The following is a 25,734-nucleotide window of genomic DNA, read 5'->3' on the forward strand; positions in this document are numbered from 1 at the left end:
TTAGCCTGGCTAACTTTCTCATGGATTAAATTAAAATTTTGTTGAAAGTATAGATATTAAAATAGAATAAATCTAAAAATGTTGATACCAAAATATTATTTTAAAAATAAACTTTTAATCACTAAAATTTCAAGAGTGCATTTAATGCGAATGGGCTCCACTTTATAAAACTTTTTAATAAGCTCCAAATTTTTAATTATGTATCTAATAAATTTTTAAAGATTATTATTTTTCTTTAGTTTTCAATTTTAATTTTAAAAAAGTAAATAATAAGAAAAGAGAAACTCAGCTTAATTTTTTAAAATAAATTAAATTAAATTAAACTGAAACCGATCATGTAAAATTACAATTTAATCTAAAGTTGACTAAGATAAATTTTAAAGCATTTCATTAAAAAAAAATTATTACATTTAGATTAAATTTAAATTATATAAACCTTAAAAAAAATCTAAATCCCTTAAAATTTGTAAGATTACATTTATTTGGTTTTAAAAAATATAAAAATAAATCTTTAAACTATCAATTTTGTGTTTTATAGATCTTTAAAATTTTCAATTTTGTCTTATTTTCAACATTTTTCTAAAATTATTGGTCTTTTAGTCATAGAACTTAATTTTATATCTAATAAATTAATTAATTTTTTAAAATTTTCGATTATATTAGAACCTATTTAGATATCATAGACAGAAATGACAAGCCAAACTTGGAGTGGACCTTATAGTCAACAAAATCCTTAATGGAAGGTTGTTTCATAGCCACAAAAGGAAAAAGGAAGAAGGATGGCGTTGGACGACACATCAAATCAAAAACCAAACTCAAATAGAAAGATAACAAAAATTAAAACTTTGAAGAAACATTTTCAGCCATTACTGTTCAATTAGTCCACACTTAGAACCATGAGTTCACATGCAAGACTCATTTTCAGCCATTAAATTTCATTATATTTTCTATGTTTTAATTTTATATGTAAAATGTAGTTGTTTGACAGAATTTTGGCATTAAAAATGCCAAAAAAATTGAACTTTTTTATTTTCTTTTTCATGTTTCACCTAATTAGTCAATGTTTCAACGTCGCCCAAGAATACCCATTAATGGCAGCGTTGGAATATAGCGCCCACTCTCAACTTTACCTTTGCGTATGAATAATCTCTTCCATTTTTCCAAAACGGCCTAGACAGAGAGAGAAAGAGAGAGTAAATCGATACCCATCAAAGTGAAGCTCGATTACAAGGTTCGTTCATTGTGTTCTATTCCTTAAATCTCTTTTTCTCTTGAAATTTTGCTTTCAGTTTCGATTTATGTGTTTCTGGGAGTTCTTATGTGGGGTTTGATTCTTCTGGTTCTTCTGAAACGATTCTTTTTTAGGTATTTGATTACTTTTGCTAATTTTAGCTGAATTCTGTGTTATACCTGTTTTTGGTTGTTCATTAATTCATATGGAGTTTGTAGCACTGTTTTTTATGTTCATATTTGTCTAGTTTGTTCATCAGATAATGAACGCATTTAAATTCTGTTTGTCAAGATATATGGAACTTGAATCCCCTTTTGCCATTTTTGCATGGATAATTTGAGTTTAAACTGAGAAAATCCTGTGATAAAGCTCTGATTATGACAAAATGGTGAATCTGATGCTGTGAAAATTACAGGTAGTGTGAGATTTCAGCTGAGGGATGGCTGAAAGGAGAAAAGTTCGTCCAGATTGTATCTATGTTTCTAATCCCTTTCATGAATGCACTGAATATTGCATACAAAAAACAGCTGAAAGCAAGGCAGGAAAGGATAAAAGGTCTAAAGGTAAACAATTCTCTGGATGTTCCTGAATTTCAACCCCTGTGGCTTTGTTTATTGTTCCATTTACGAGAGGAACATGTTAGGAATCACGACTCTCCACGATGGTATGATATTGTCCACTTTGAGCATAAGCTCTCATGGCTTTACTTTGGGCTTCCCACCAATGTGAGACTCACTCCCAATAATCTTCAATAATCCTCTCCTCGAACAAAGTACACTATAAGCCTCCCCTGAGACTTAGGGAGCTCTCGAACAGCCTCCCCTTAATCGAGGCTCGACTCCTTTCTCTGGAGCACTCAAACAAAGTATACCCTTTGTTCGACACTTTAGTCACTTTTTTACTACATTTTCGAGGCTCACAATCTTTGTTCGATATTTGAGGATTCTATTGTCATGGCTAAGTTTAGGGCATGGCTGTTAGAAATCACGACTCTCCACAATTGTATGATATTGTCCACTTTGGGCATAAGCTCTCATGGCTTTACTTTGGGCTTCCCCAAAAGGCCTCATACCAATGGAGATAGTATTCCTTACTTATAAACCCATGATCTTCCACTAAATTAACCAACGTGAGACTCACTCCCAATAATCCTCAACCAAACATTCTAAACTTTTAAAAAAATTGTTAAACAAAATGACATTTTAGTTCTGATGGATTGTTTTGAAAAATGTCACAATAAAGCCTGAGGGACCGAAGTTTGCTGTGTTTCATTACTGAATGGATATCTACTTTCTCTGATGAATACCAAAGTGTTAAAGAAAGCATGTGCAACTTTTAGGTGGTTGAGGAAAGTGTTTGCAATAAAGTGTTATTAATATCCATCAATGATATCAACAGTTCTGGTTCGGCTAAAGTACTCTAGCTAGGACGGGGCCGATTAAAGCGAATGAGAGTTCTAGAATAAATGTGGAAGTTCTGAGCTCTTGAAGACATGGAATATTTAGGAGAAGAATTCACTTTTGTTGAACTGTTCTATTAAATTACCCTGATTTGACTCTGCTGATCTTTATAGTAAGACGAGTTTGAGTGTGACTATGCAAAAGATTGTTGATCTCTGTAGTTTCAGTTTTTAAGAATGACCCGAGACGTTTCGTTGTCTTACGAGGGAAACGAGAAACTTTCTTTGCCTGAAATGAATACTATAGCTTGAGGTTTGACTGTTTGCCTGATGGCTTCTTTTTAGAAAGTCGTTTGCTCGAGCGTGATGTCGTTTGTTGAGTGGTTAATGGCTAATCTCGAAAGAATACGATAACTAGGATTGATTGTGGATTATTTATGGAGTTCTTGTGTAAGAGCCCAAACCCACCGTTAGGCAGATATTGTCCTCTTTGGGCTCTCCCTTTCGTGCTCCTCCTCGAGGTTTTGAAAACACGTCTACTAAGGAGAGGTTTCCATACTCTTATAGAGGATTATTCGACTCTCTCCAACTGATGTGAGATCTCACATCTGTAAAATCAGCTGAGAATGCAGACTAGCTTATCTTTTTTTGATTTTTTATGCTACCAGGATCTTTTAGGCTTGATATTTCCAAGTCTTTTGGAAAGAAGAAGGGGTCCCGACCAAAGCCTCCAAAAGACGTTGATGGGGGACGGTACTCAAGCACGGTTCCTACCGAAGCTCGTTCATACCACACACGTGTCTCTCCTAAGAAAAACGTAGAATCAAGAAATGGTGATCATATATCCCCGACCAAAAAATTTTATTCAGAGGAAATCCATCCCGATGATCCTAGTCTTGCTGTCGAGAAACACGACACGCCTCGAATGCCATCATCTGAAAGTATCATAATGGTGCGTTTTTTACCTCTCCACCCTCAATTAATAACAGTTTTATGTTGTATCAAAATGTTGATCCTGCAGTTGTCTTTCTTCTTCTCAGCCTGACTACACAGAGAATGCTCCAAACCAGAGTCCCATTCGGAATTCCGCTTCGGAGACGAATAATAAGAACGGGGTCAAGAACCATGAAGCATTTTTTAAGGATCTTACACCCAACGGTAATAACGGTAAAGAAAGTTTTCAGAAGCGTTCTAGTGAATCGAACTTCAGCTTGTCTGGTTTAGAACAAACTCTAGTAGACAGCGACGAGGGCGAGATCGAGTCTGTAAATTCTGAGCTGTCTGTTCCAGTGGGAAAGTACAGTGTAAAATCCAGCTTCTCCTCCATCCTGACATCAATCTTCGAAAAATACGGAGATATCGCAGCTACCTGTAAACTGGAATCCGTTTCCATGCGCTCGTACTATCTCGAATGCGTGTGCTATGTGATTCAGGAATTACAATCCACTGAGTTTCATCAACTGACCAAATCCAAAATTAAAGAACTGTCAGCAATTTTCAAAGACGTCGAGTCCTCGGAAATTAACGTAGCGTGGTTGAAGAGTCGCCTTAACGAAATTGCAGAAGCTGTAGAGCTGAGAAGTCATCACCGGGCCATTGAAGCCGCAGAGGCAGACTGCAAGCAGAATTTGGAAACAACAAAGAAAGAACTCGAGTCCCTAATGGCTGATCTGGCATTGAAAGAAAAGGAGGTCTCTGAGTCGAAGACACGAGTAGCAGAAACACAAGCTCGGTTAAGCGAATTAGAGCTCAAATCGTCTCAGCTGGAAGAAATGATCACATCCATTGACTCCAAGGTACAAAAATTTAGATCCAAATCATTCTCTGGTGATCTGTTATGATGAGGGAAGGATTAGTAGTAGATTATATCATCACTTATAGATCATATCAGAATCAGCCTGCCATTTAGTTCTATAGATGTTGTTTAAAGCTGTATCATCTAAGTGTATTGCATACTAAAGCATCATATCATGTAGCTTGAGAATTCTCCAACTTCCATGTTATAGAAAGCATAAGCTTCTGGGTTTTGTTTGTTTAGCTCCCGAGAGTGTTCAAACCAACCGCTAGCAGATATTGTCTTCTTTGGGTTTTCCCTCAAGGTTTTTAAAACACGTATGTTAGGAAGAGACTTCCATACTCTTATAAAAAATGCTTTGTTTTCCTCTCCAACCGACGTGTGATCTTACAATCCACCCCCCTTTCAGAGTTTAGTGGGATGCTGTCACTCATTCCCCTCTCCAATCAACATGGGATCTCACTATCCACCCCCTTCGGGTCCTAGCGTCATTTCCCTCTCTAATCGATGTGGGATCTCACAATTCACTCTCTTTCAAGGTCTGGCGTCCTTGCTAGCACACCTCCCAGTGTCCACCCCTTTTGGGGCCCAGCGTTCTCGCGAGCACTCGTCCCCTCTCCAATCAACATGGGATCTCCCTATCCACCGAGGCCTAGAATCGTTCCTCTCTCTAATCCCTTTCAAGGCCTAGCACACTTCCCAGTGTCCACTCCTTTTGGGGCTGGCGTCTTTCCCCTCTATTTAACTTGTGGTGCTTAAAAGGGGAACCTATGAGTGGTGGTGGTGGGGCAATGGGACAACTGTGGCTCTATGGGTTTGACCCATTGAGGACCACTATGTTGCTGAGCCTCTCTGTCTGTGTTCAGTTTGAAGTGAAAAGTTGGATGCCTCTTGCAGCGCCCAAGAGAAAGAGACATAGACAGAGAGGCAATAAATATGTCAAATTCCACAACACCTTTTCTGCTATCTTTTGTTCTTTTCTGTTTCTGTACAACAATTTTTTTGTTTTTTTGTTTTTTTTTTCTTTTTTAAAAATCTTATGCCATATTTTAATAATATTAAATTATAAAAATACCCCTAAACTTTACTTTAACCTCTAATACACGTCTTAAAACGATCCTAAAAGTAAAAATCTCTCAAAATCTTTGTAGATTGAACATCAAAATTTAGGGGTATTTATGTAATTTACCCCACGATTATTTCTAAGTAGGTTTATGTATCATATAATATATGTTTAGTATTTTACTTCGACAAAAGAACAAAATGATTTTGATGCTAACTTTTGCCACCAATTTAACGGTCCCCCAATAGGACATAGCCCGACCCGAGGTTATTTTCGTACTTAACGTTACTTTTTTTAAAAGAAAATCAAACACGTGGCAGGGACTCAAAGCCATGCTTTTTGAAAGAGTTTTATAATATTATAAACTCACGGTAAATTTTAGATAATTTCTGGTTGAATAATATTTTATTTCAAGATTAATTATTTTTGGCAGTTAATTTCTAAAATTAATGTGTGGGTTTATTAAATTAAACCTAAATCTAGATTAAAAAAATTAAATATAATATATGTTTATAATAATAAAAACTATATTTTATTTATTTTTACCATGACGGATTGCCAGCGTCGGTAAAAGAAAAAAAAAGGGGGATAAACCAATCAGAAGGCGACAAAAAAAACTGTTTGGTAGTGGGACCCACATACCATGTGCTGTCGTGACATGTAAACGTTGGGTGGTGGGGTCCACGTCATGAAAATCGGTCCTTTATTTATTTATTTTTTTTTTTTTCTTTTATGAAAATAGATTCTTCTCCCAATGTACAGTTTCGTTGGACTTTAGTCCAAATTTGCCCAACCAACTTTTTTTTCTTTTTTCTTTTTTCTTTTTTCTTTTTTCTTTTTCCTTACTTTTATTATTATTATTATTAAAAGCTGCTATAGTAGCCCTTCTTTTACCTTTTTACCCCTCCCTTTGACACGTGGCTTCATGCGCCTTTCTTTTCCTTGAATTTAACAAAAAATAAAAAAAGAATTTAGAAAAATTCAGATATTAGATTGTATTTAATGTTTAAATGAGTTATAATAAATTCAGATCAGGTAAAAATATTTAATGAGTGAGAATATTTTTAATTTAATGTCTAATAATGAATTTAGATCATTTAATCGAGTATTTAATGTTTAATAAATTATAATGAATTTTACATAGTTTTTAATATCTAATGGATTATAACGAAAATATCCTAAATTTAATTTTTAAATATTATAATATAAATTTGGTATAAATTTTATGCCTTCAAATTAATAACCGCTCAAATCTATTACTAATAGATATTGTCCACTTCCACCCATTATGTTTCGCCGTCAACTTCATGATTTTAAAACGCGTATATTAAAAATATATTTTTTTAATTTGTTTATTACTTATACTATTTTATCATGGGTCTCAGTTTAATAATTTTTTATTTTTTTATTTTTTTAAAATTAAATTTAACACTAATTTCAAATTTTATTTTGTACATAAAATTTAACTAAAAATTAAAAAAAAAATATTATTGTTGCATAATTTCCTTAACTTTCATATGGTAATAAATAAATATATATATGTATATATATATCATTTAGGATATTTTTTTATTTTGTATAAAAATTAATATATATCGTAAAAATCAACAAAACTATCATTTTTGATACATATGGTCAAACTATATGTAACGACTGAAATCCGCCTGTAGTAGATTTTGTTCGCCTCGGCCCATTATGTGCGCCTGTCACCCTCATAATTTTCAAATGCAGAAGTTGTTTTTTGAATTTGTTTATTACTCTTTACCCTTTGAATATTGCTCGGGCTTAATAATTATTTTAAAAATTTTAAAATTAAATTTAACAAAAATTTTAAATTTTATCGTGTACTTTGAAATTTAACTAAAAAAATTTTAAAAATAATATTTTTTTTCATAATTTCCTTAATTTTTCATATGATAAAATATTATATATATATATATATATTTGGCGAAAATGTGTTCATAATACTACCCAAAAATAAACCAACAAACAAAATATTTTAAAAATTAAATAAAATAACATAAACACTCAAACAGCCCATCATCATCTTCATAATCTCTCAGGCTTCACACAACCAGACATCAAATAATAACGAATAACTAAAAACATCACTTCCTCTTCTTCTTCTTCCTCTCAGTTGGTCGGGTTGCTGCGGAATGATCCCAACGCTTTAATGGCGGCTGCTCGGAGAATGTACTGGTGGTACGCCGCTGCCGCCAGTGCTCCGACGAACGGACCCACCCAGAAGATCCACTGCATAAATCCAACAAAAGGGTTACTCAAATTCAAATTTATTAACTCAAAATCTCTCCCGGCGACGACTTACATGGTCGTTCCAGGGTTTTTCACGGTTGTAGATCACGGCGGCGCCGAAGCTTCTAGCCGGGTTGATTCCGGTTCCGGTGATGGGAATGGTGGCTAAATGAACCATGAACACGGCGAAGCCGATCGGCAATGGCGCCAAAACCTGTCACATCAAGAACAAAGAAGATTTCAAGCTTCAATTGACGAGGAATTGAAAATTTATGGAAGGGAAGAAGAAATTTACAGGGATGTGAGAGTCACGCGCGCTTCTTTTGGGGTCAGTAGCAGAGAAAACGGTGTAAACAAGAACAAACGTTCCGATTATCTCAGCACCGAGAGCTGTTCCCCTACTGTAACCAGAATTAACGGCGTTTGCTCCGCCGCCGTTGTTGTTGTAATCATGTTTCATGAAAGCTTTAACTAATCCGACGCCGACGACGGCTCCGGCGCACTGCGCCACCATGTACCCCACCGCTCTGATCAGCGACACCTTCCTCGCCAGAAACAGCCCGAATGTAACAGCCGGATTGATATGACCGCCTGCAGAAACCAAACCCTAAAAATCACAAACCCTAAATTAACGGAAATCAGAAAGCAAACCCTAAGTTACCGGAAATTCCGGCGGTGCAGTAGACGAGGACGAAGATCATGCCGCCGAAGGCCCAGGCAATGCCGAGGATTCCGACGCCGTCGCACATTTTGGTCTGTTTGCTGTTGCCGATGACGGTGGCGATGGTGACGTAGAGGAAGAGGAGAGTGGCGATGAACTCGGCGATTAGAGCTCTGTAAAAGGACCAGAGGGTGAGTTCGGCGACGTCGATGAGCGGCGCCGGCGGTGGGTCGACGTAGTCCTTTCTCAAGCTGGACTGTCCCTCTTCCGTCACCTCTTTCGACATTGTTTCAAATTCCGGCGAGTGAACGGGGAAAATTTGCAGGGAGGGTTTGGTTGCTCTGGTTTCGGTGGTGAAATGAGGAAATGGTTGTGTTTTATGGCTAAGGCTAAAGTCAAGGGTATTTTCGGAATTTTGTGTTTATTGTTTTGAAATGAAATTTGTTGTTTAAACAAAATTAAACATTTTTTTTAATCTCAATTAATATTTAATGCAAATCGGTCGTTTAATATGTTTTTTTTCTTTTTTTTTTTTAAGAAATTGATGTCACCCTATATAAAATTATTTTATTAATTTTCCGCTATTTATTTCATTTTTTATTCCAAAAAAATATATATATATATATTTTTTTTTTTTTTTTTGTAGAAATTAAGGTGAAAATTTTATCTAGAGAATTTCCTCTAATAATATTTTTTTAGTTTATTGTTCTTGGTAAAAATAGTTATTTTAAAGTTTTTAATTTTCAATATAACTTTTCTTTAAAAAAATCATAAAAAATCAATAATTATATATATATATATATATTTATAGATATATAATTATTAAAATTTAAATATTATAATAGGGTCCTTATCCCATTAGATAAATGTAAGGGTCGAGATCCACTGCTAGAGCTTTTCCCTCCGGGTTTCCCTGAAGGCTTTAAAATGTCTATATTAGAGGAAGGTTTCCACACCCTTATGAATGGTGGTTTGTTCTCCTCCCCAACCAAGGTGAGACATCTTAATGAATGAGGCAGAGATAGAGCTAGACGGAGATTCAAGTGGGAAATATAATTTCATCCCCATTTATCTAACGGGAAAAAAGTATTCCCTACTTTCTCCCCAATTTCCTGTCTAAACAGATAATTACCTCTTTGTTCGAGGTGGGTTCTCGCAGGTAAAGTGAACCTTTCTACCCGCATTACAATACATTTTTCAGTTCATTTATGGACCTTTCTTTTACTAAGACATTTTGTCTTGAACTCGAGAGATAATTGCAGGGTATTCGTAATTCTAATATCATATATCTTAACGAGTCATCGAGATATATTCACGTCAGCTAATTAAAATTAATTCAAATTTTTAATTAAAAAAAATCTATAAAAAGATTGAAATTGTAGAGAGGGAGGGAAGGAAAGGGAAGGGTACAGCGAGACCATGTGAGGTTAATGATATTAGGAGGAGGGAAGCGATTGGGCGAAGAGGAAGAACGCCAGCCTGGCATCCAACTAAGCCTCTCCACTCACTCTCCCTATAACCCTTTCATTGTCTTTTTCAAGTTTTTTATTTTAATAAATAATAAATAATATAGGCTAAAATTATAAAAATACCTCTAAATTATATTTTATATTTTTAAAACATCGTTAAATTTTAAATTTTAAAAGTAACGTTAACATCTTTTATTTTTACAAATAAAAATGTTGAATTTTTTTTAGGATGAAAACCATTTATTAATTTAACTTATATATAATAAAAAAAATTAGTTTATGGTTTTAAATTTTGAATATAAAAAATTATCTAGTATATAATACATATTGTTAGACGCCATTTAAAATTGCTTGTGGAGCCTATGATCATTATGAAATTATAATAAAAATGTATTATTATATTCAAAAGTGGAAACTTCACCTTATATTAAAATTCTACCTATTTTATTATTTATTTATTAGCCTAATATTTATTTGTTTCTTTTGCATGCAAATGTATGAAAAACGGAATTTTTTTATTTATAAAAAAAGAACAAAGATTTTATTAATAAATGTAGTCTACTCGATATTATTTTATTATATACACCGAGATTTGTGTCACTCAAACTTTTTAAATTATTTTTACTCTTCGTTTAAATTTTTTAAAATTATTTTTACTCTTCGTTTAAATTTGTATTATTATTCATTTAAATTAAATATTTAATTATTATTCATTTAAATTAAATATTTGTCTGTTACATATCAAAGTCAAGTTTTAACCGTGAACACTCATAAATAAAATCAAGTAAAAACTAAATTTGAAAATTAATTTCAAAATTTTTAAATAAAGGTGTAATATTATAAATGGTAAAATCAGTAGTATAAGAGACGGTTAAAGGTGGCATGATTTGATTGGTTGGTTATTATTTAAAGAAAATTAATTATTTTCGTAATTGAGAAAAGAGGAAGTTTTGAGTGGGATAATAAGTATGGTGGATGATACTGCTTCAGCACTCTGATTTTTTAAAAAAAGATTTAATTTTAATTTATTTAAAATTATCCAATCAGCCGTCTCTCAGCAACATGGATAAGGTGTCCGACAATTTAATAATAGGTACGACAGACACATTTATCTGTCACAATCCCTACTTTTACAAAACTTATGTCTTTCTTCCAAATTAATTCTTTTGGTCCCAAAAATAGTTTCAAATTATTTATTTTTATTGCTTTTTTAAAAAAAAAATTAAAAATGCTATTAAATATGGGATGATTAGAGTCTAGGGGTAGCTTTTGTTTTGTTTTTTTTTTTTTTAATTTTGTATTTTTAAAGCTTTAGAATATGTAATTTGTATTATAATTCTAATTACACAAATGACACGAATTGCTATTAAAAAAAAAAAAGTTAATAATTCAATTCTTCTCAGATAATACCACTTATTTTACTTCAAAAAAAAAAGGGTAAAAAATAAGTATATCTTAATCTACCTCTGATGGTTAATAATTATACCTAATTTTTTTAGTCCAAGTAATGTAAAGGTAAGAATTCAAACCTCTCGCCTTTGTGACAAATGTATGCTATTTAGAGACAACGCTAAAGTGAGCATAACTTAAATTTTCATACCTCCACTTATTGTACTAACAAAGTGAAAGATAACAACTCCACTTAACACCAAAAGCAAAATCACGAGAGTCATACAATGTCAAACCAATAACATAATATCAATAAACATTTTATACTATTAAAATGAGTTAGATTATAAGTATTTTAACTCAGTTTTATCGATTTTTATGATATAATTGAAATATTGATATATATAGGTAGATTACCACAACAATAGAACACTAAAAAATATAAGCACAATTTACATATAAAAGCTTAAAATAAATAACTAAATTAAACCATGCTAATTTAAAAGGAGAAGAAAAAATAGTGTGGTAATTATTCAGGGAGGAAATAAAAGTAGCAAAATGTCAACACCCTTACCTACAACTCCACCTAACTTATGGTTAAAAGGTAATGATATCATCGAACATTGTTGCATTATTGGAGTAATTAATCACCATTAAAGTTCTTTTTCTTTTTTGGTTTACTATATAAACTTTCATAATGATTTTTTCTTTTTTACAAAGGTAAATTTGTGCATTATAACAAATCTTTGATCACAAGAAATATATGGTAAGCATTTAGACATAGGTGAAAGGTTAACATCAAAGTCACTCTTAGAAGCAAAGTCTATTAGAGTTTGAAAACAAAATTACAACTTACTCTTACAAAATAATAATAGTAATAATAATAACAATTTATTGGTTTAGTGAAGAAATTAAATATAATATGCTTTAATCAAAGATGCCATACTATTTAAACCCCTTTAAACCATAGAGATTTAATTAAAATTAAAACGATATCGCATGGATTAAATATATAATTCAAACTAATATATTTGATGTTGTAGAACTAACTAGGTGATGGACTTGCATTTTCAACCAAAGAGATAGATACGCACATTATAATCAATTGTCCAGAGTTCGACACTCATCAAATTCACTCGTAAATAGAGTTTTCATTTACCTCAAAGTCTGTGTAATGTAAGCAAGCGTCATCGATTCACAGCTTTGACACAGGCAATGCTGCAAAGACCACAAATGATGGGAGTAAGAGAATTGAACTATAATAGCTAGGCTGGTTTTAAGTTCGGGTTAAATACTACCTTAATCTTTGTACCTTTAAAAGGTGAAGGTTGGTTCATTCTGATTCATGCACTTTCAACTTTGTTCATTTTGACCTTTGTACTTTTAAAAAACCGACCATTTTAATTCCTATTTGCAAAATGTTAATATAAAGTTTATGAACTAAACCGTTGAATACAAATTTATGATGATGTGTAATACTAAAATTTTGATTAAAAATGAAGGACAAAAGACGATCAAAATGAACATTTTGAGAGTAAATTGACTAAAATAAACAAAAGCTGAAAGTATAATGATCATGATAAACCAAAAAGTACGAGGATCAAAGTAGTATTTAAACCTTTTTCAGTTATATACCCAAGGCTTTTGCATTCACAATGCTCGGAGACGCAGCTGGAGGTGGAGTGTTCTCATCAAGGAATGGTTCTACTCGGTTCGGATCGGCCCAAACGGGATATTGTTTAATTTTTCCCTGTGGTTAGAGAAGCCAGTGTTTTAAGTTCAAAATGCAAGCCAGATAAGAAGAACAATCCAAATGAAAATAAAATAAATCATGGAGTCTAAATTCATAGGTTGCACACCAGAACATTAAGAGCAGCCAGTGTCGCCATCCCTTCACGAGTCCACTACATGATGGTTATGAAAGAGGGTCAATGCTCCTGTAAGGATATCCTCATTTCACACTCAAGCTAGGCAGAGATTTACCTTGGAAGCGGAAGCAATGTGAGGTACAATGATCGCATTCTTCATATCAGCAAGCCCAGGTTTCATGTATGGTTCATCCTAACCAAAGAGTGATGAAACAAGACATGTTAACCTACTACAGTTAATAAGAAAGTGAGCAACTCGTAAGTAGAAATACCTCGAAGACATCGAGGCCAACTCGAAACATCGGATTCTCTTTTAAATGCTCAACAAGGGCTGCTTCATCGATCACGGGTCCCCTACTACAGTTAATGAGGATTGCATCCTGCAGTTATAATATAATTTAAAGAAACATAAGTTTAAATGTAATCAATCAGGAATCCCTGTAAGAGGGTCGAATAGGGTCAGGGAGATCAAAACTATAATCGAAGGGAGAAAAGAGCCTTAGCAAGCTTCACCTTCTTCATGGCTTTAAGACTTTCTTTGTTCACCAGATGGAAGGTGGTTTTATCCAGTACTGGATGAAGACTTATCTATAAATCCAAAGGAACGCACAATAGCAAATTTATGTTACATAAGGAAAGATGAGCTCTTCAAAACCATGTTAATTAATCACATCAAAGTCGTACCACATCAGCCTCTCGAAGCACCTCATCCATGGATGATGCTCTTCTCCATGTCACAGGAACCTCACCGTTGGCTTTTAGGAACTCGCCATAGGCTGCAATTAAACAAGCGTTTCAGCTAAAGGGACTCAAACTCATTGTTTTAAAGAATTGTCGATTAAGACATGCCTGTAACGAACTTTTCGAGTCTGGTTGACTGATAAAGATCAAAGTAGATCAGGTTCATCTTAAACCCTTCTACCTGCAAGAATATAACAAGAAATCATCAAGGGAAAACAGGTACTATACCATAAACTCATAAACAATTGAGTTAGGAAAATTTCCATCATTCTTGCATAAGCAGATCCAATACGACCAGCTCCAATCACACCAACAGTCTGGCCTTTCAGCAAGTTTCCAACAAACCTATTAAAAAAATTACTTCAAATTTGTAGGGCCACTTTGGATGCCTATTTTTAAAAGATAATCCAAATCATGGCAGATAGTCATACAAATTCGGAAGCCATCCATCATAGCGGCCTGCCCTCATGAACTCGTCAGCTTCAACGATCCTTCTTGCAGCTGCAAGAGAAAGTGAAGCTGCCAACTCTGCTGTAGTTTCTGTAAGTACTCCCTGAACAAATAAGAAATGAATGATCTAAATACCTGTCTATATCTCAGTACATGCAGAATCAAATTTATGAGGTACAAAATAACAATTCAAGTAGTAACAGTTTACAGAGCCAAATAAACTTACAGGAGTGTTTCCTACAGCAATACCATACTTATTAGCAGCGTTAACATCTACATTATTGTAACCAACAGCCATATTACTAAAAGCTTTGCCTCCGGCTCTGCTTAATGCAGAAAACAGCACCTCTCCCCAATCTTCAGTCAACTGAAACATCCAAGAAAACAAACCTCAGAATCACAAGTACGGAAACTCATTAGGAATTGTACGGCAACCAAACGTTTTTCCAATTTCAATCCATCAGGAGCCGCATGTAAACGCTCAGATATCATCACATTTAGATTCTTAAAATCCTATAATCAACTAGTTTTAATGTAGAGATTAACCTTCCATCTCTTCTTTCCTCTACGACTCTAATCTATAATTCATTTAAATCGACTCAAACTAGCTAATATGCATACAAACTTTCTGATTGACAAGAACTAGTACGATTAGGTTCAAATACCTGTCCAATAACGCCGTCGCACTTTTCGCCGATGAGAGCAACAATATCCTCCACCGAGAGTATCGTCTTCTTCTCGGTACAAATCTACAACACGAAACGAATGCAAAAATCTAAATCCACATCAAAATTTCCGCCGGGAAGCAGAAACAGGCGGGAAACAAAGAGAAAAACACAAGAAAAATTACTTCAACTCGGCAATCTTGTTCGATCAAGAGATTGATCCAGCGAGTTCCAGGCATAGGCTTGGTGCTTACAACTCTGTACTTTCCATTAGGATTCCACACTTCAATTTGAACCGGCTTCGCCATTGGAGCCAAACCTTCAAAGCTTCAGAGCTCTTCTCCACCGCTAAAACTGTGCAATTGCTGAAGCCTTCCATTCAGTTGGTTTTTTAAAATTTCTACTATAATCAGGTACAACGCAAGTACAGTAGGAGATCTTTTAACTCCAATAGATTCTAGGAAAATTGATGACTATTGACTTTTCGTTTGTTTGACCGTATGATTTGGTGGGCTGTGTTGTAGTGGATTTTGGATTTGGAGGGATTTGTGTCTCTGCTTTGCTACAGGATGGAAGTTGTTGGACCTCTCGTTTTGGTGAAAATGGATAATAACGATATAGTCCTTTTAAATTCGCGCCACGTTAGTACCTGCTATCCTTAGTAGTTTAAATGACGGAAATACCCCTGAATACTTGGGCCATATTATTAATTTTCGATTTTATATTTGATTTAAAAATTATTGAACAAAATATTATGTTTTTTTTTTTAAATATCATTTTCTATATTTCGTTCACATCAGGGTTTATAACTACTCCTCGTCGTATTATACCTAGCTATCATTTAGATTCTACTCTACTCAAAATTTTAGGGTTTATCTCAGCTTTCGACGCTCGTTCCATGATTGCTGAGTGATTTTCAGAGGTAACGATAACGTGGTCGATTTTTCCTCATTTGCATCGTCCTCCCTTCCCGAGCGTTATTTGTTAGATCCCACGTCAATTGAAGAGAGAAACGAAATATTCCTTATAAGGGTGTGAAAACCTCTTTCTAGCAAATGCGATTTAAAAACTGTTAGGCTGACGACGATACGTAATAGGTCAAAGCGAACAATACCTGTTAGCAGTACTTGGACTATTACAAATGGTATTAGAGCAAAACACGAGGTGATTTGCCAGCGAGAACGCTGGGCCTCAAGGGATCTATTGTGAGGTCGTTGAGGAGGGAAATAAAGTCTTCCTTATAAGAGTGTGAAAACCTCTCCTTAGTACACGTGTTTTAAAAATCGTAAGGAATCGTGCTTAATCAAAGCTCTTTTCCAAAATTTACGAGCTTCTTCCAAAGCATATTGATCTTATTGTACAATATAGCATTAATATATTTAAATTCAAAATAATTTATTTTTATGAATTATTTTCAATTTTTATTTAATTAAGTATGGTAGTATATGAGCCCACGTTAATCTCACTGAACCAGAGAAAAATAATATTAAAATAAAAAGAAAAATGGGGATTTCAATTTTCTGTTGGAACTGTTTTGCTTGGACTCTTATCTTCCAAGTACCAACTTCACCACCACCCTCCTTTTGCGGTCACCTTCGACCCTTCTTCTTCCTCCGCCGCCGGCCCAAACGGCGGCGAAGAGACGCTATGGAAAGGCTTCTGTATTCTCCTTCTCCGACCTTCCTCGAGATTAACCTCAATTCATCTCTTACTCTTCTTTGGTCTGGTCGCATTGACTCTTTGAAGCTCAATTTTCCCCTCCCGACGCGCCATGGACTCAAGCCGCTCGGTTTGACCTTCTGTAAGAATGAGAAGCCTTCTATGTCTTCGTTTTGTTGTCTTTCTTCCTCGAATTCATCGAGTGATTCGATTTGTCCGTCCGATTCTCTTGCCGGCTCGCCTAAGCTTGATTTTCTGGAACATTTCGCCTGAAAGGAGAAGGTATTGGATTGAAATGCATTTCTGTTTTTTTTCTGGTGTTAATTTCACGTTCTTCGTTGCTTTTCATTTGATTATCAGGTAATTGGATTACGTTGGGATTATATATACCGTCTTATTCACCGTAAAGCGCTTTTTATTGATTTTAGGTCAAGTTTGGAGTACTGTGAATTGTTTGCTTTATAACTCATTCAGTTTGGATTAATTATCGAATTGTAGGTCAGTTTTCTTGAAGTCTCGAGTACTTTTTTCACTTCATTGCATGAATTTTTGCCTAATCATACGAGTCGTGTGAAATATCTGCTGTGTTGCATTGCTTAATTAGATCTTATTTCAGGATTCCAGTTTCTTGTTGAAATCACTGGAAAGAATAACAGCGATTTAAAATTTTGTGATATTAAATGAGCAATGTTTCTAATGAATTACAATTACTGGCGACGGCTTCATATTGAGAAATAATCTAAAATTTCGGATTATTCTTCAGTTGTCTAAACAATCGAGTGAGATTCTTTATTGAGAAATAAATGTTGAAAGTGTTCTTAATGACGAACGATGGATATGATCAGAGAAATTTCTGTTTCATGCTGCATTCCTCTTTTATTGTTAGCAGTACTCATTGAAATTAAATATTCACATTTACGCTTTTATTTCCATGTGGTCACAGACTCACAAACAGACGCAGCAGTGTTTATGATTTTATTTTATTGTTTGTCGTCGCCTTATCCTTTTCTGATCTTTGGATACCACGAAAATCCCAGCCCTATTCACATGTTCAAGCATCCTTGGCATTTATGAAGCAATATAATGAAATTTGTGAACGATTTCGAACAGTTTTGAAATTGGTTTATTTCCATTTAAGACCAATACATATCTGTTACGAGTTCATGGATTAGCAGAATGTACAAACATGGCACCAGAGAAAACTTAGTGTTCATATTATTCAGCTATGAACTTACTAAATATGATGAAGAACAAAGACCCTTTTGGCTGTAGTTGTTACGAGTTGATGGATTAGCAGAATGGACAAACATGACACCAGAGAAAACTGAGTGTTCATATTATTTAGCTATTAACTTATTAAATATGATGAAGAACAAAGACCCTTTTTGGCTGTAATTGTGTTTTTTATTCTTAGAGCTAATAGAATTTCACACGTTGTTAATCTTCATATAGGTGAAAAGGTCACTCTGTGTTCTTTCTGCTCTTGTTCTGATCCTGATCCAACCAGTCTTTGCGCCAGCAGCTTTTGCATCCTTTCAAAATGCAGCAGCTAAAACTGGAGGTCCTGCAGCTGCTGTAGTTGGGCGACGACTGATCCAGAGTGAACTATTAAGTAGTGCTTGGACAGGGATCTTTGCTGGTTGCTTACATACACTATCAGGACCAGACCACCTTGCTGCTCTTGCACCACTTTCAATTGGCTGTAATCGCATGGAAAGTGCTGCAGTTGGGGCACTTTGGGGGTGTGGCCATGATGCAGGTCAGGTCATTTTTGGCTTACTATTTCTACTTTTACAAGATAAGCTACACATTGAAATTCTCAGAACTTGGGGCACAATAGTAGTAGGTATGACTTTATTTATAATAGGTGTTATGGGTATTAGGGAAGTTTCAGAAGTCCGTACACCATGTGTGGCTCTAGAAAATGGTGAGTGTGATGTCGGCATCTATGAAACACTAGAGAAACCAATGGTTGTGGGAAAGAAAAAGAAGAAAAAGATTGGTTTTGCTACTTTTGCCACTGGAGTTGTCCATGGTCTGCAACCTGATGCACTTATGATAGTCTTGCCTGCCCTTGCCTTGCCTTCCCGTGTAGCCGGCGCTGCCTTTCTTCTTATGTTTTTAGTTGGAACAGTTCTTTCAATGGGAAGCTATACTGCTTTCATAGGCTCGTTTAGCGAGGCGTTGAAGGACAGAGTGCCTAGAATAACTGAAAGACTGACCTGGGCTGCTTCTTTTGTAGCCATTGCTCTTGGTCTTGCCATTATCATCACCCAGTTTCTTGGTTTTAGCCTCTACTGATCGGCTTTACCCACCACCACACGCTATTATCCTTTCCCCTAGTCCCTTTCAGCGCCAGATATAAAGTTATTAGTATTGAGGAGTAGCAAAAATTCTCTCTCAAGATTTATCTTTACTGCCCCCTTTGGATCTTGTTTGTAGTACGGATCTCAAATTGTTTAAAAAAGGTTGCCATGATCTTCTTCCTGTGGCCATAATCCAAATCCAAACCCAAATCCCCCATTCAAGAACAGTTCAAGATTAACATAGTTCTGTGCAAAATGGCTAAAAGACTTGATTGAAATCTGTGAGATGGGTTCATTTTTTGTTAGATCTTCTGCCTGTGGCCATAATCCAAATCCAAACCCAAATCCCCCATTCAAGAACAGTTAAAGATTGACATGGTTCTACGCAAAATGTCTAAAAAGACTTGATTGAAATCTGTGAGATGGGTTCATTTTTTGTTAGATCTTCTGCCTGTGGCCATAATCCAAATCCAAATCCCCCATTCAAGAACAGTTAAAGATTGACATTAGTTCTGTGCAAAATGGCTAATAGACTTGATTGAAATCTGTGAGATGGGTTCATTTTTGTTAGATCTTCTGCCTGTGGCCATAATCCAAAGCCAAATCCAAATCCCCCATTCAAGAACAGTTAAAGATTGACATGGTTCTGTGCAAAATGGCTAAAGACTTGATTGAAATCTATGAGATGGGGTTTTTTTTTTTTTTTTTTTTTTTTTTTTTTTTTTTTTTTTTTTTGTTAGATTGAGAAAGTAGCACTATTTTCTGTATAGGTTCATGTAATGGACAGGTGTACTTTGTATTCTTTTTCAAAAAATGTTTTTCAAACTACTACTACCATTCTTCTTCCCCAAGCCTCTCATTGTTTATTTCTTTTTTTTGAAATGATGAGTGATCTGATCTTATCTTGAACAATGTGTTTATGTATTCGTGATGTGATGTGACTTAGATTGACTAATGAAAGTAGTTTGGACTGGGGAAAGACGACTTTGAATTTTCCCAAGCACATTAATGGATGAACTGCATAGTGTTCTTCCTATCTCTTAGTTTTCAAACATTAATAAACAATTAATGCCTTGTTTACTTAAATTTGGAGATAAGAATGGAATGAATAGTGTCCTATTCATATTCCATTTCACCTTTTATTCATGTATACAATTATTCTTCCTTACCATTTGAATACAAATTAGGTCCTGAAATGATGTAGCGATACTCGTAAGATCATTAGGGTGTTGTAAGTTTATGGTAACTCGTAAGACCATCAGGGTGTTTTGAGTTTCTGGTAATTCTAAGACCATCAAGGTGTTTTGAGTTTCTGGTAATTCTAAAACCATCAGGTGTGTCTGATAATTTTAAGACCACTAGGGTGTTTTAAGTTCTTGGAATACCATTGCAAATCACAATTTTTGTCCTAATTCAATAGTACCACCTTATAAAATATCAAGGTAGTATTACACGGTTTTTTTTTTTTTTTTTTTGGTCTACTATTTCCTTTTTAATGTGAAACTATATTCGACGACATTCGTATTTCTACGAATGTCTTCTCTCAAATAGCTATTTAGCCATCGACTTTCTAAACCTACGAAAGAACTTATTCTCATCCAAATCAAATCTTCTCCCGAATATGATATCCAAACCGTCGAGCATCGTCCACATTTATATTCCACCCACCACATGCGTGTTGAAAAACAAAAAGAATAAAGAAAAAGTGAAATTTAGGAAATCCAAAGATAGGGATGGGTGTATGCATGGTAGGTCTACCCCCATATTGATGTGTGCAACAATTAGAACCCCAAACTTGAAATGTGGAAGCAATGCCCTCCAATATTCCTCTTTTCTCCTTCATGCCCATGCCCTCCACTTTCATTTCCTTGAGCGGGACCCAGCACTCGAGAGTCCTTGAATCTCTCGACGTTTCTTTACTTTGAATTTTAGTCTATATACCGTTAAAACGATCGTTTTAAATTTTGTACCTCCAATTTTTTAATCTAAGTTACGAGAATTTGAAGTATGTCTTAATCATACCATCTCCTTACCCAAGATTATATACTGTGAGCCGTTGTTATTTCTCCAAGCTAAGAACGAATTGACTTAGCTCACTTGTTATTGAAAAGTGAGTGCCGCACAATCGCACGTGGATTGTGACAAATGAACTTAGCTCACTTGTCATTGGAAAGTGAGTGCCGCACAATCACGTGGATTGTGACAAGTGAACGCGGTTTCTTTTTCCAAAAAAAAAAAATATAAGATCACCTTTTTTTAATTTTAGTGAGTAAAAAGAAAAAAGAAAAAGAAATTGTGTGGTAATCTCCCACGATTCTGGGAGAGTGAAACGGACAATACATCACGGGAATTTTTTAATTTAAAAATTGAAATCAGACCCGCATACTGTTGTAAACCAATCAATTACCGCCACGTGTGATAATGTAAGGTGCATGGTGTATGCGTAGCACCAGATTTCTTGGACGACATATCGGAGTAATATCCGGCCCTAAACTCAAAAATGCTATTTTCCAACGTATATATTTATTTTATTTTATTTTAATTCAGAAATAAAATAAATAGAATTAAATATTAGAGATTCATATAATTAAGACATTGTTTGGTTAAATTGTGTAATTAATTAAATTAAATTAAATTAAATTAAATCCCAAAGGTTTCATGTTTAAATGATGATTCAACTGACCAAATATGGGCATGTGTTTGGTTGGATCATCATTAATTTGTGCACATATCACTAAACCTCCAAAATAATTTTAATTATTTTAACATTTCATTAAAAAATTATGGGTAATCTTCAACCTTAGTATGATCGTTATTCATCAGTGCTTCGTTTATGAGTGATAGTGCTATAGCGAACTCATCATTTATTAGTGTTTCGTTTATGCGTCTAGTAGTGCAATAGTGCAAAGCTTCGAAAGAGAATCAGGTTAAAACGTTTGAACAGGGACGTGGTGGTTGACACGTTAGGAAGTCTAGAGACGTCGGCGAAAGTCTCGAGAAGAGTTATATTTTCTGTTTAAGAGTCTCCCCACTCTGAAAATGGTTGAGCCGTAGGTAGGGTCAACTAGTGTTTCGTTTATGAGTCTGATAGTGCAATAGCGTGAGCTCCAAAAGAGAATCAGGTTAAAATTTTTGTACTGGAACGTGGCGGGACGATAACGTTAAGAAGTCTAGAGACGTCAGCAGGGGCCTCGAGAAGAGTTATCTTTTTTATTAAAGAGTCTCCGCACCCTGGAAATGGCTGAGCCGTAGGTAAGAGTCTCCCCAAAATGGCTAAGTCGTAGGTAAGGTCAGCTACTGGAAGAACACCGCACGTCGTAGGTAAGAGTCTCCTCAAAATGGCTGAGTCGTAGGTAGAGTCAGCTACGGGAAGAGCACTGCACGTCACATGGTGCCCCCTGCAGCTCAGAAATGGAGGGATTAACAAGACTCGAAACTACTTCGTAATTGTTAAAACTAGATCATTCAAATTAAAGTTATTACAAACCAAATTACATTTTTATTAATTTTTTTTATATTGCAAAAAAAAAAATTCAAACATCCAACAAATACAAATGGGTCAAAGTCAACGAGATGAACTGATTAAAAAAATGGCTCATCAAATAATTTTAAATAAATAAAAAAAGTACAAAAAAAAAAGAGAAATAAATCAAAAAATTAATTAATAGGAAAATAAAAGAATATCCCAATTTATATTAACAAATGGAACCAAACAAAGCTCTGAAACAACCTGACAAACAAACCCCAAAATGGGTCACTAAAAATTGCCATAACATAATCAATTAAATCTTCAAAACCCAATAATTTTGTTCATCAAATTCAAATAAATTAAATAAATAAATAACCTTTATTCAAAAAATTAAATAAAAAATCAAAGAATTTGGAAAAGAAAAAAGATACTCTGTCTTGTAATAATCTGTCCACTTCATTTTGGTAGAGTTTCAAAGTACAATTTTCCAATCCAAAATCAGATGAAACAGTAAAAAAATAAAAATAAAAATAAAAAATAGAAACGTTGAAGAACAGTGCCTTCTTCTATTGACATTTTCCTATCTGATTTTCTCGCCTTTTCCCGGGAAAGAAAATTTCTGGGATTTTCTCAGAAAATCATCGCCTCTATGCTCGCTTTCTTCCCCGTTCTGCAAACCGGACATGAATCCACGACCGTTTCACAATCCTTACAGCAACACAGATGCCGACAAGGCAACAGAATCACTGTCGAATTCCGATGATTACACTCTCTGCAAATCATCCTGTTCTTCATTCTCCCCTGTTCCAAAACAGAGCAACCTGGTCGGATTTCTTCCTCCACGGCGGCGGCGGAGTTCATGTCGCAGCAGGATTCTGCATCTTCCATGGAATTAGAAGCTTTTTCTCTCATTTGATCTAATGTGTTGTTGAGAGACATGGCCATTGCTTCGTTTTCTTGAGCGATTTTCTGCCATAGTTGATTCTCTGTTTCTAATTTTCTCAGGAAAATTTCAAGTTCCATTGTTTTCTTAGCAGCTTTAGCAATCTCTTCTTCTTTTTGCCTTAACAAAATTGCTGCTTCCATTTCGATTTTCTTCATTAATGATGTAATTTGTTGCTTTCCTTGTTCTCTCAACGCCATTCTTAAGCTCTCATTCTAAAAAAAAGAGGAAAATCAAAATCGTGATAAAAAAAAAACAGAGCATTCTCATAAATTCTGTAATGGGTTTGATTCAAACCTGAACTCTGATGTAATAATCGATCTCTTGTCGCTGTTTCTCAACATGGGCACTCACACATTGAGAAAACCCCGCCGCTGCAACGGCCGTTCTGTTGGGATTCTTCGCAAAGCTAAAAACAGAGCCACCGTCACCACCACCACCAGAGAAGAACTCAGTCGGCGGTTTCTGGAAGCAAAGCGGAGAGACGGCATCCGTGGAGTTTCCGGCGAAAGGAAAGGCAAGGTTTTCAGGGTAGAACTGAGCGTGAACCGCCATGGATTCCGGCGACCCAGAAGAAACTAAATCAAACCCTTTTGAGAGAGATGGAAAAGAATAATGGGTTTGGATTCAAAACAGGAAGTCGTGACGAAAATGGGAGGTTAAATGGGAAGAACATATATATACACACACACACACACACATATATATATTTTGATACAGAGAGAGAGAGAGAGAGGGAGAGATTTAAAAGGAGGGGTGGTGGGGGAGGGGGAACAGGGTAGGATACTATTTTTCAAAGGGGGTAGATTTTCTCTCTCTAGGAATAGGAGAGAGAAAGGGTGATGGGAGGGGAAAGGGAAAGGGAAAGGGGGGAAGAGAAGGTACAGAGATGCAGATTTGGTGACTAAACTATCGGGGTCAGAGATTTCAGAGTCAGCAATATGGTTAGAGAGAGAAATTTGAGGAGAGAGAAAGCTTGAGGATGAGAGAAAATGGTGGACATGGACACAATTTGGTGACTCAGTCAGTATTCAATTTCGTGACCATCAACATTATTATTATTATTATTATTTTTATTATTTTAATAATTCACGGAGCAGAGAATCTCTAGATTTGTTTGTTTTCTTTATTTTTTAATTTCTAAAATATAAAAGTTTAGGGTTTTATTAGACATAAAAATTAATTTATTACTGACTTATTTGAATATTAAAAGTTCACGTTAAGTCAGGCGCGAAATTCATAAATTTATTTGATATTTAGATTTAATATTTTGGTGGTTCGGTCCAACTTTACCTATAGTTTATATTGTTACTGTATTATTAAAAGTGTGTTTTGTTATGTTCTCCGGTAAAATACGTGTCAGTAGTTTTATTTTTAATATATAGTTTTAAAATCGGGTCACGAAAAATTTAATAATATTCAAGTTTATTTTTATTTATTTGGGGTTGAGTAAGAAATAAAATGAAATAATTGGTTTTTTTTTTTTTTTTTTTTTTGGAGTTTTATGGTCAAATTATATGGATTAAATAATTTTATAATAAAAAAATTATTTTAAAATATTAATATGGTTCAAAAGCAATTTAATTAATAGCGCGTGGAATATTGAATTGACGTAAATTAAACGGTCATGTGGAGACTTATTTTGATATTCAATTCATAGTGTGACAAATTCCACGTTCATAAGTACTCTTACAATTATTGATTAAAAAATAAAAGTTTTATTTTTATTTTTTAATTTAAATATGAAAATGATTATTCAAATATGTGTTTTAAAAAATTAAATTTAATACAATTTTAAAATTAATGATTTAGGTTATATGTAACGTGTCTCGAACGTTTTTTTAAACATGTTTTGTTATCTTAAATGTCACGTAATATAAAATTGTTTAAAATTAAACACGTTTAATTTTGAAGTTTTTACGATTAAGCCGCTAAAAAAGAAAATTAAACGTGTTCAGCTGAGTTCGGTTAATTATTATATATTCAGACTGGTCTCATTCAGATGTACTCTCAGCTTCATCTATCTATCCCTCACTTTATATGGGTTCAGTTGAGTTGGGTTGAAATTTGTTTTGGACTAATCCAAAATTTCGAGTTCATTAAGTGAGTGACACAAGCAACATGAATAGAGTTCACAACCTAACCCGACTCAACCTAACTCAACATGGGTAGAGTTCAAAACCTAACCCGAACATACTCAACCCCACAAACGTTAAATATAACTTTTTCATTTTTGTTGAGTTGTAGCCCTGTTTTTAGGTTGTTCAAGTTGACCGAGCTAAAACAATGCCTAACTCTCAAGAATGAAATCTTCGACTTTAAAAAAATTCAACCCAACCTCAACATTTAACGTTTGAGTTAAGTAGTTCAGAT

General features: G+C 34.6%; 5 protein-coding genes across 6 annotated transcripts; 2 read left to right on the plus strand and 3 right to left on the minus strand.

The window, feature by feature from the left end:
• The first annotated feature begins 1,065 nt into the window (after window positions 1-1,065).
• Window positions 1,066-4,667, plus strand: LOC111455627. Its single transcript, XM_023097367.1, has 4 exons — window positions 1,066-1,231; window positions 1,647-1,794; window positions 3,299-3,582; window positions 3,671-4,667. The coding sequence occupies exons 2-4, from the start codon at window positions 1,671-1,673 to the stop codon at window positions 4,469-4,471; spliced, it is 1,209 nt and encodes a 402-aa protein (XP_022953135.1). The 5' UTR covers window positions 1,066-1,231; window positions 1,647-1,670; the 3' UTR covers window positions 4,472-4,667.
• A 2,816-nt stretch (window positions 4,668-7,483) lies between these two features.
• On the minus strand, window positions 7,484-8,774 carry LOC111455134 (aquaporin PIP2-7-like). Its single transcript, XM_023096682.1, has 4 exons — window positions 8,403-8,774; window positions 8,037-8,332; window positions 7,815-7,955; window positions 7,484-7,741 (listed from the first exon to the last, which is right to left on the minus strand). Exons 1-4 carry the CDS (start codon window positions 8,686-8,688, stop codon window positions 7,622-7,624), a joined length of 843 nt encoding a protein of 280 aa, XP_022952450.1. The 5' UTR covers window positions 8,689-8,774; the 3' UTR covers window positions 7,484-7,621.
• A 3,490-nt stretch (window positions 8,775-12,264) lies between these two features.
• LOC111455133 (glycerate dehydrogenase) lies at window positions 12,265-15,361 on the minus strand. Of its 2 annotated transcripts, none has more exons than XM_023096679.1 (13): window positions 15,170-15,361; window positions 14,985-15,068; window positions 14,546-14,686; window positions 14,301-14,422; window positions 14,133-14,214; window positions 13,978-14,050; window positions 13,813-13,904; window positions 13,642-13,716; window positions 13,401-13,508; window positions 13,244-13,321; window positions 13,120-13,164; window positions 12,896-13,010; window positions 12,265-12,478 (listed from the first exon to the last, which is right to left on the minus strand). In XM_023096679.1, the coding sequence occupies exons 1-13, from the start codon at window positions 15,290-15,292 to the stop codon at window positions 12,456-12,458; spliced, it is 1,161 nt and encodes a 386-aa protein (XP_022952447.1). In that variant the 5' UTR covers window positions 15,293-15,361; the 3' UTR covers window positions 12,265-12,455. The 2 variants fall into 2 exon arrangements, with proteins under 2 accessions (XP_022952447.1, XP_022952449.1); XM_023096681.1 differs by having other exon boundaries at window positions 12,879-13,010.
• Window positions 15,362-17,474: 2,113 nt separating this feature from the next.
• On the plus strand, window positions 17,475-19,966 carry LOC111455538. Its single transcript, XM_023097252.1, has 2 exons — window positions 17,475-17,531; window positions 18,096-19,966. The coding sequence occupies exons 1-2, from the start codon at window positions 17,475-17,477 to the stop codon at window positions 18,942-18,944; spliced, it is 906 nt and encodes a 301-aa protein (XP_022953020.1). The 3' UTR covers window positions 18,945-19,966.
• A 2,881-nt stretch (window positions 19,967-22,847) lies between these two features.
• Window positions 22,848-24,067, minus strand: LOC111455135 (probable BOI-related E3 ubiquitin-protein ligase 2). Its single transcript, XM_023096683.1, has 2 exons — window positions 23,659-24,067; window positions 22,848-23,576 (listed from the first exon to the last, which is right to left on the minus strand). The coding sequence occupies exons 1-2, from the start codon at window positions 23,914-23,916 to the stop codon at window positions 23,049-23,051; spliced, it is 786 nt and encodes a 261-aa protein (XP_022952451.1). The 5' UTR covers window positions 23,917-24,067; the 3' UTR covers window positions 22,848-23,048.
• Window positions 24,068-25,734: the final 1,667 nt, after the last annotated feature.

This window comes from Cucurbita moschata, unplaced genomic scaffold (genome assembly GCF_002738365.1).
Source record: "Cucurbita moschata cultivar Rifu unplaced genomic scaffold, Cmos_1.0 Cmo_Scf00017, whole genome shotgun sequence".
Taxonomy (NCBI): Eukaryota; Viridiplantae; Streptophyta; class Magnoliopsida; order Cucurbitales; family Cucurbitaceae; genus Cucurbita; species Cucurbita moschata.

What these genes read in the sequence shown, in the direction of transcription:
- LOC111455627 (XM_023097367.1), top strand. Translation starts at nt 1,671, where the DNA reads ATGGCTGAAAGGAGAAAAGTTCGTCCAGATTGTATCTATGTTTCTAAT. An exon ending in AAAGGATAAAAGGTCTAAAG is followed by an intron (nt 1,795 to 3,298) that starts GTAAACAATTCT and finishes TTATGCTACCAG; the next exon opens with GATCTTTTAGGCTTGATATT. An exon ending in CATCTGAAAGTATCATAATG is followed by an intron (nt 3,583 to 3,670) that starts GTGCGTTTTTTA and finishes TCTTCTTCTCAG; the next exon opens with CCTGACTACACAGAGAATGC.
- LOC111455134 (XM_023096682.1), bottom strand. Translation starts at nt 8,688, where the DNA reads ATGTCGAAAGAGGTGACGGAAGAGGGACAGTCCAGCTTGAGAAAGGAC. An exon ending in CGCGTGACTCTCACATCCCT is followed by an intron (nt 7,956 to 8,036) that starts GTAAATTTCTTC and finishes TTGATGTGACAG; the next exon opens with GTTTTGGCGCCATTGCCGAT. An exon ending in AAAAACCCTGGAACGACCAT is followed by an intron (nt 7,742 to 7,814) that starts GTAAGTCGTCGC and finishes GGATTTATGCAG; the next exon opens with TGGATCTTCTGGGTGGGTCC.
- LOC111455133 (XM_023096679.1), bottom strand. Translation starts at nt 15,292, where the DNA reads ATGGCGAAGCCGGTTCAAATTGAAGTGTGGAATCCTAATGGAAAGTAC. An exon ending in AACAAGATTGCCGAGTTGAA is followed by an intron (nt 15,069 to 15,169) that starts GTAATTTTTCTT and finishes TTCGTGTTGTAG; the next exon opens with ATTTGTACCGAGAAGAAGAC. An exon ending in TGGCTGCTCTTAATGTTCTG is followed by an intron (nt 13,011 to 13,119) that starts GTGTGCAACCTA and finishes CTCTAACCACAG; the next exon opens with GGAAAAATTAAACAATATCC.
- LOC111455538 (XM_023097252.1), top strand. Translation starts at nt 17,475, where the DNA reads ATGGATATGATCAGAGAAATTTCTGTTTCATGCTGCATTCCTCTTTTA. An exon ending in TTCCTCTTTTATTGTTAGCA is followed by an intron (nt 17,532 to 18,095) that starts GTACTCATTGAA and finishes ATCTTCATATAG; the next exon opens with GTGAAAAGGTCACTCTGTGT.
- LOC111455135 (XM_023096683.1), bottom strand. Translation starts at nt 23,916, where the DNA reads ATGGCGGTTCACGCTCAGTTCTACCCTGAAAACCTTGCCTTTCCTTTC. An exon ending in ATTATTACATCAGAGTTCAG is followed by an intron (nt 23,577 to 23,658) that starts GTTTGAATCAAA and finishes TCTTTTTTTTAG; the next exon opens with AATGAGAGCTTAAGAATGGC.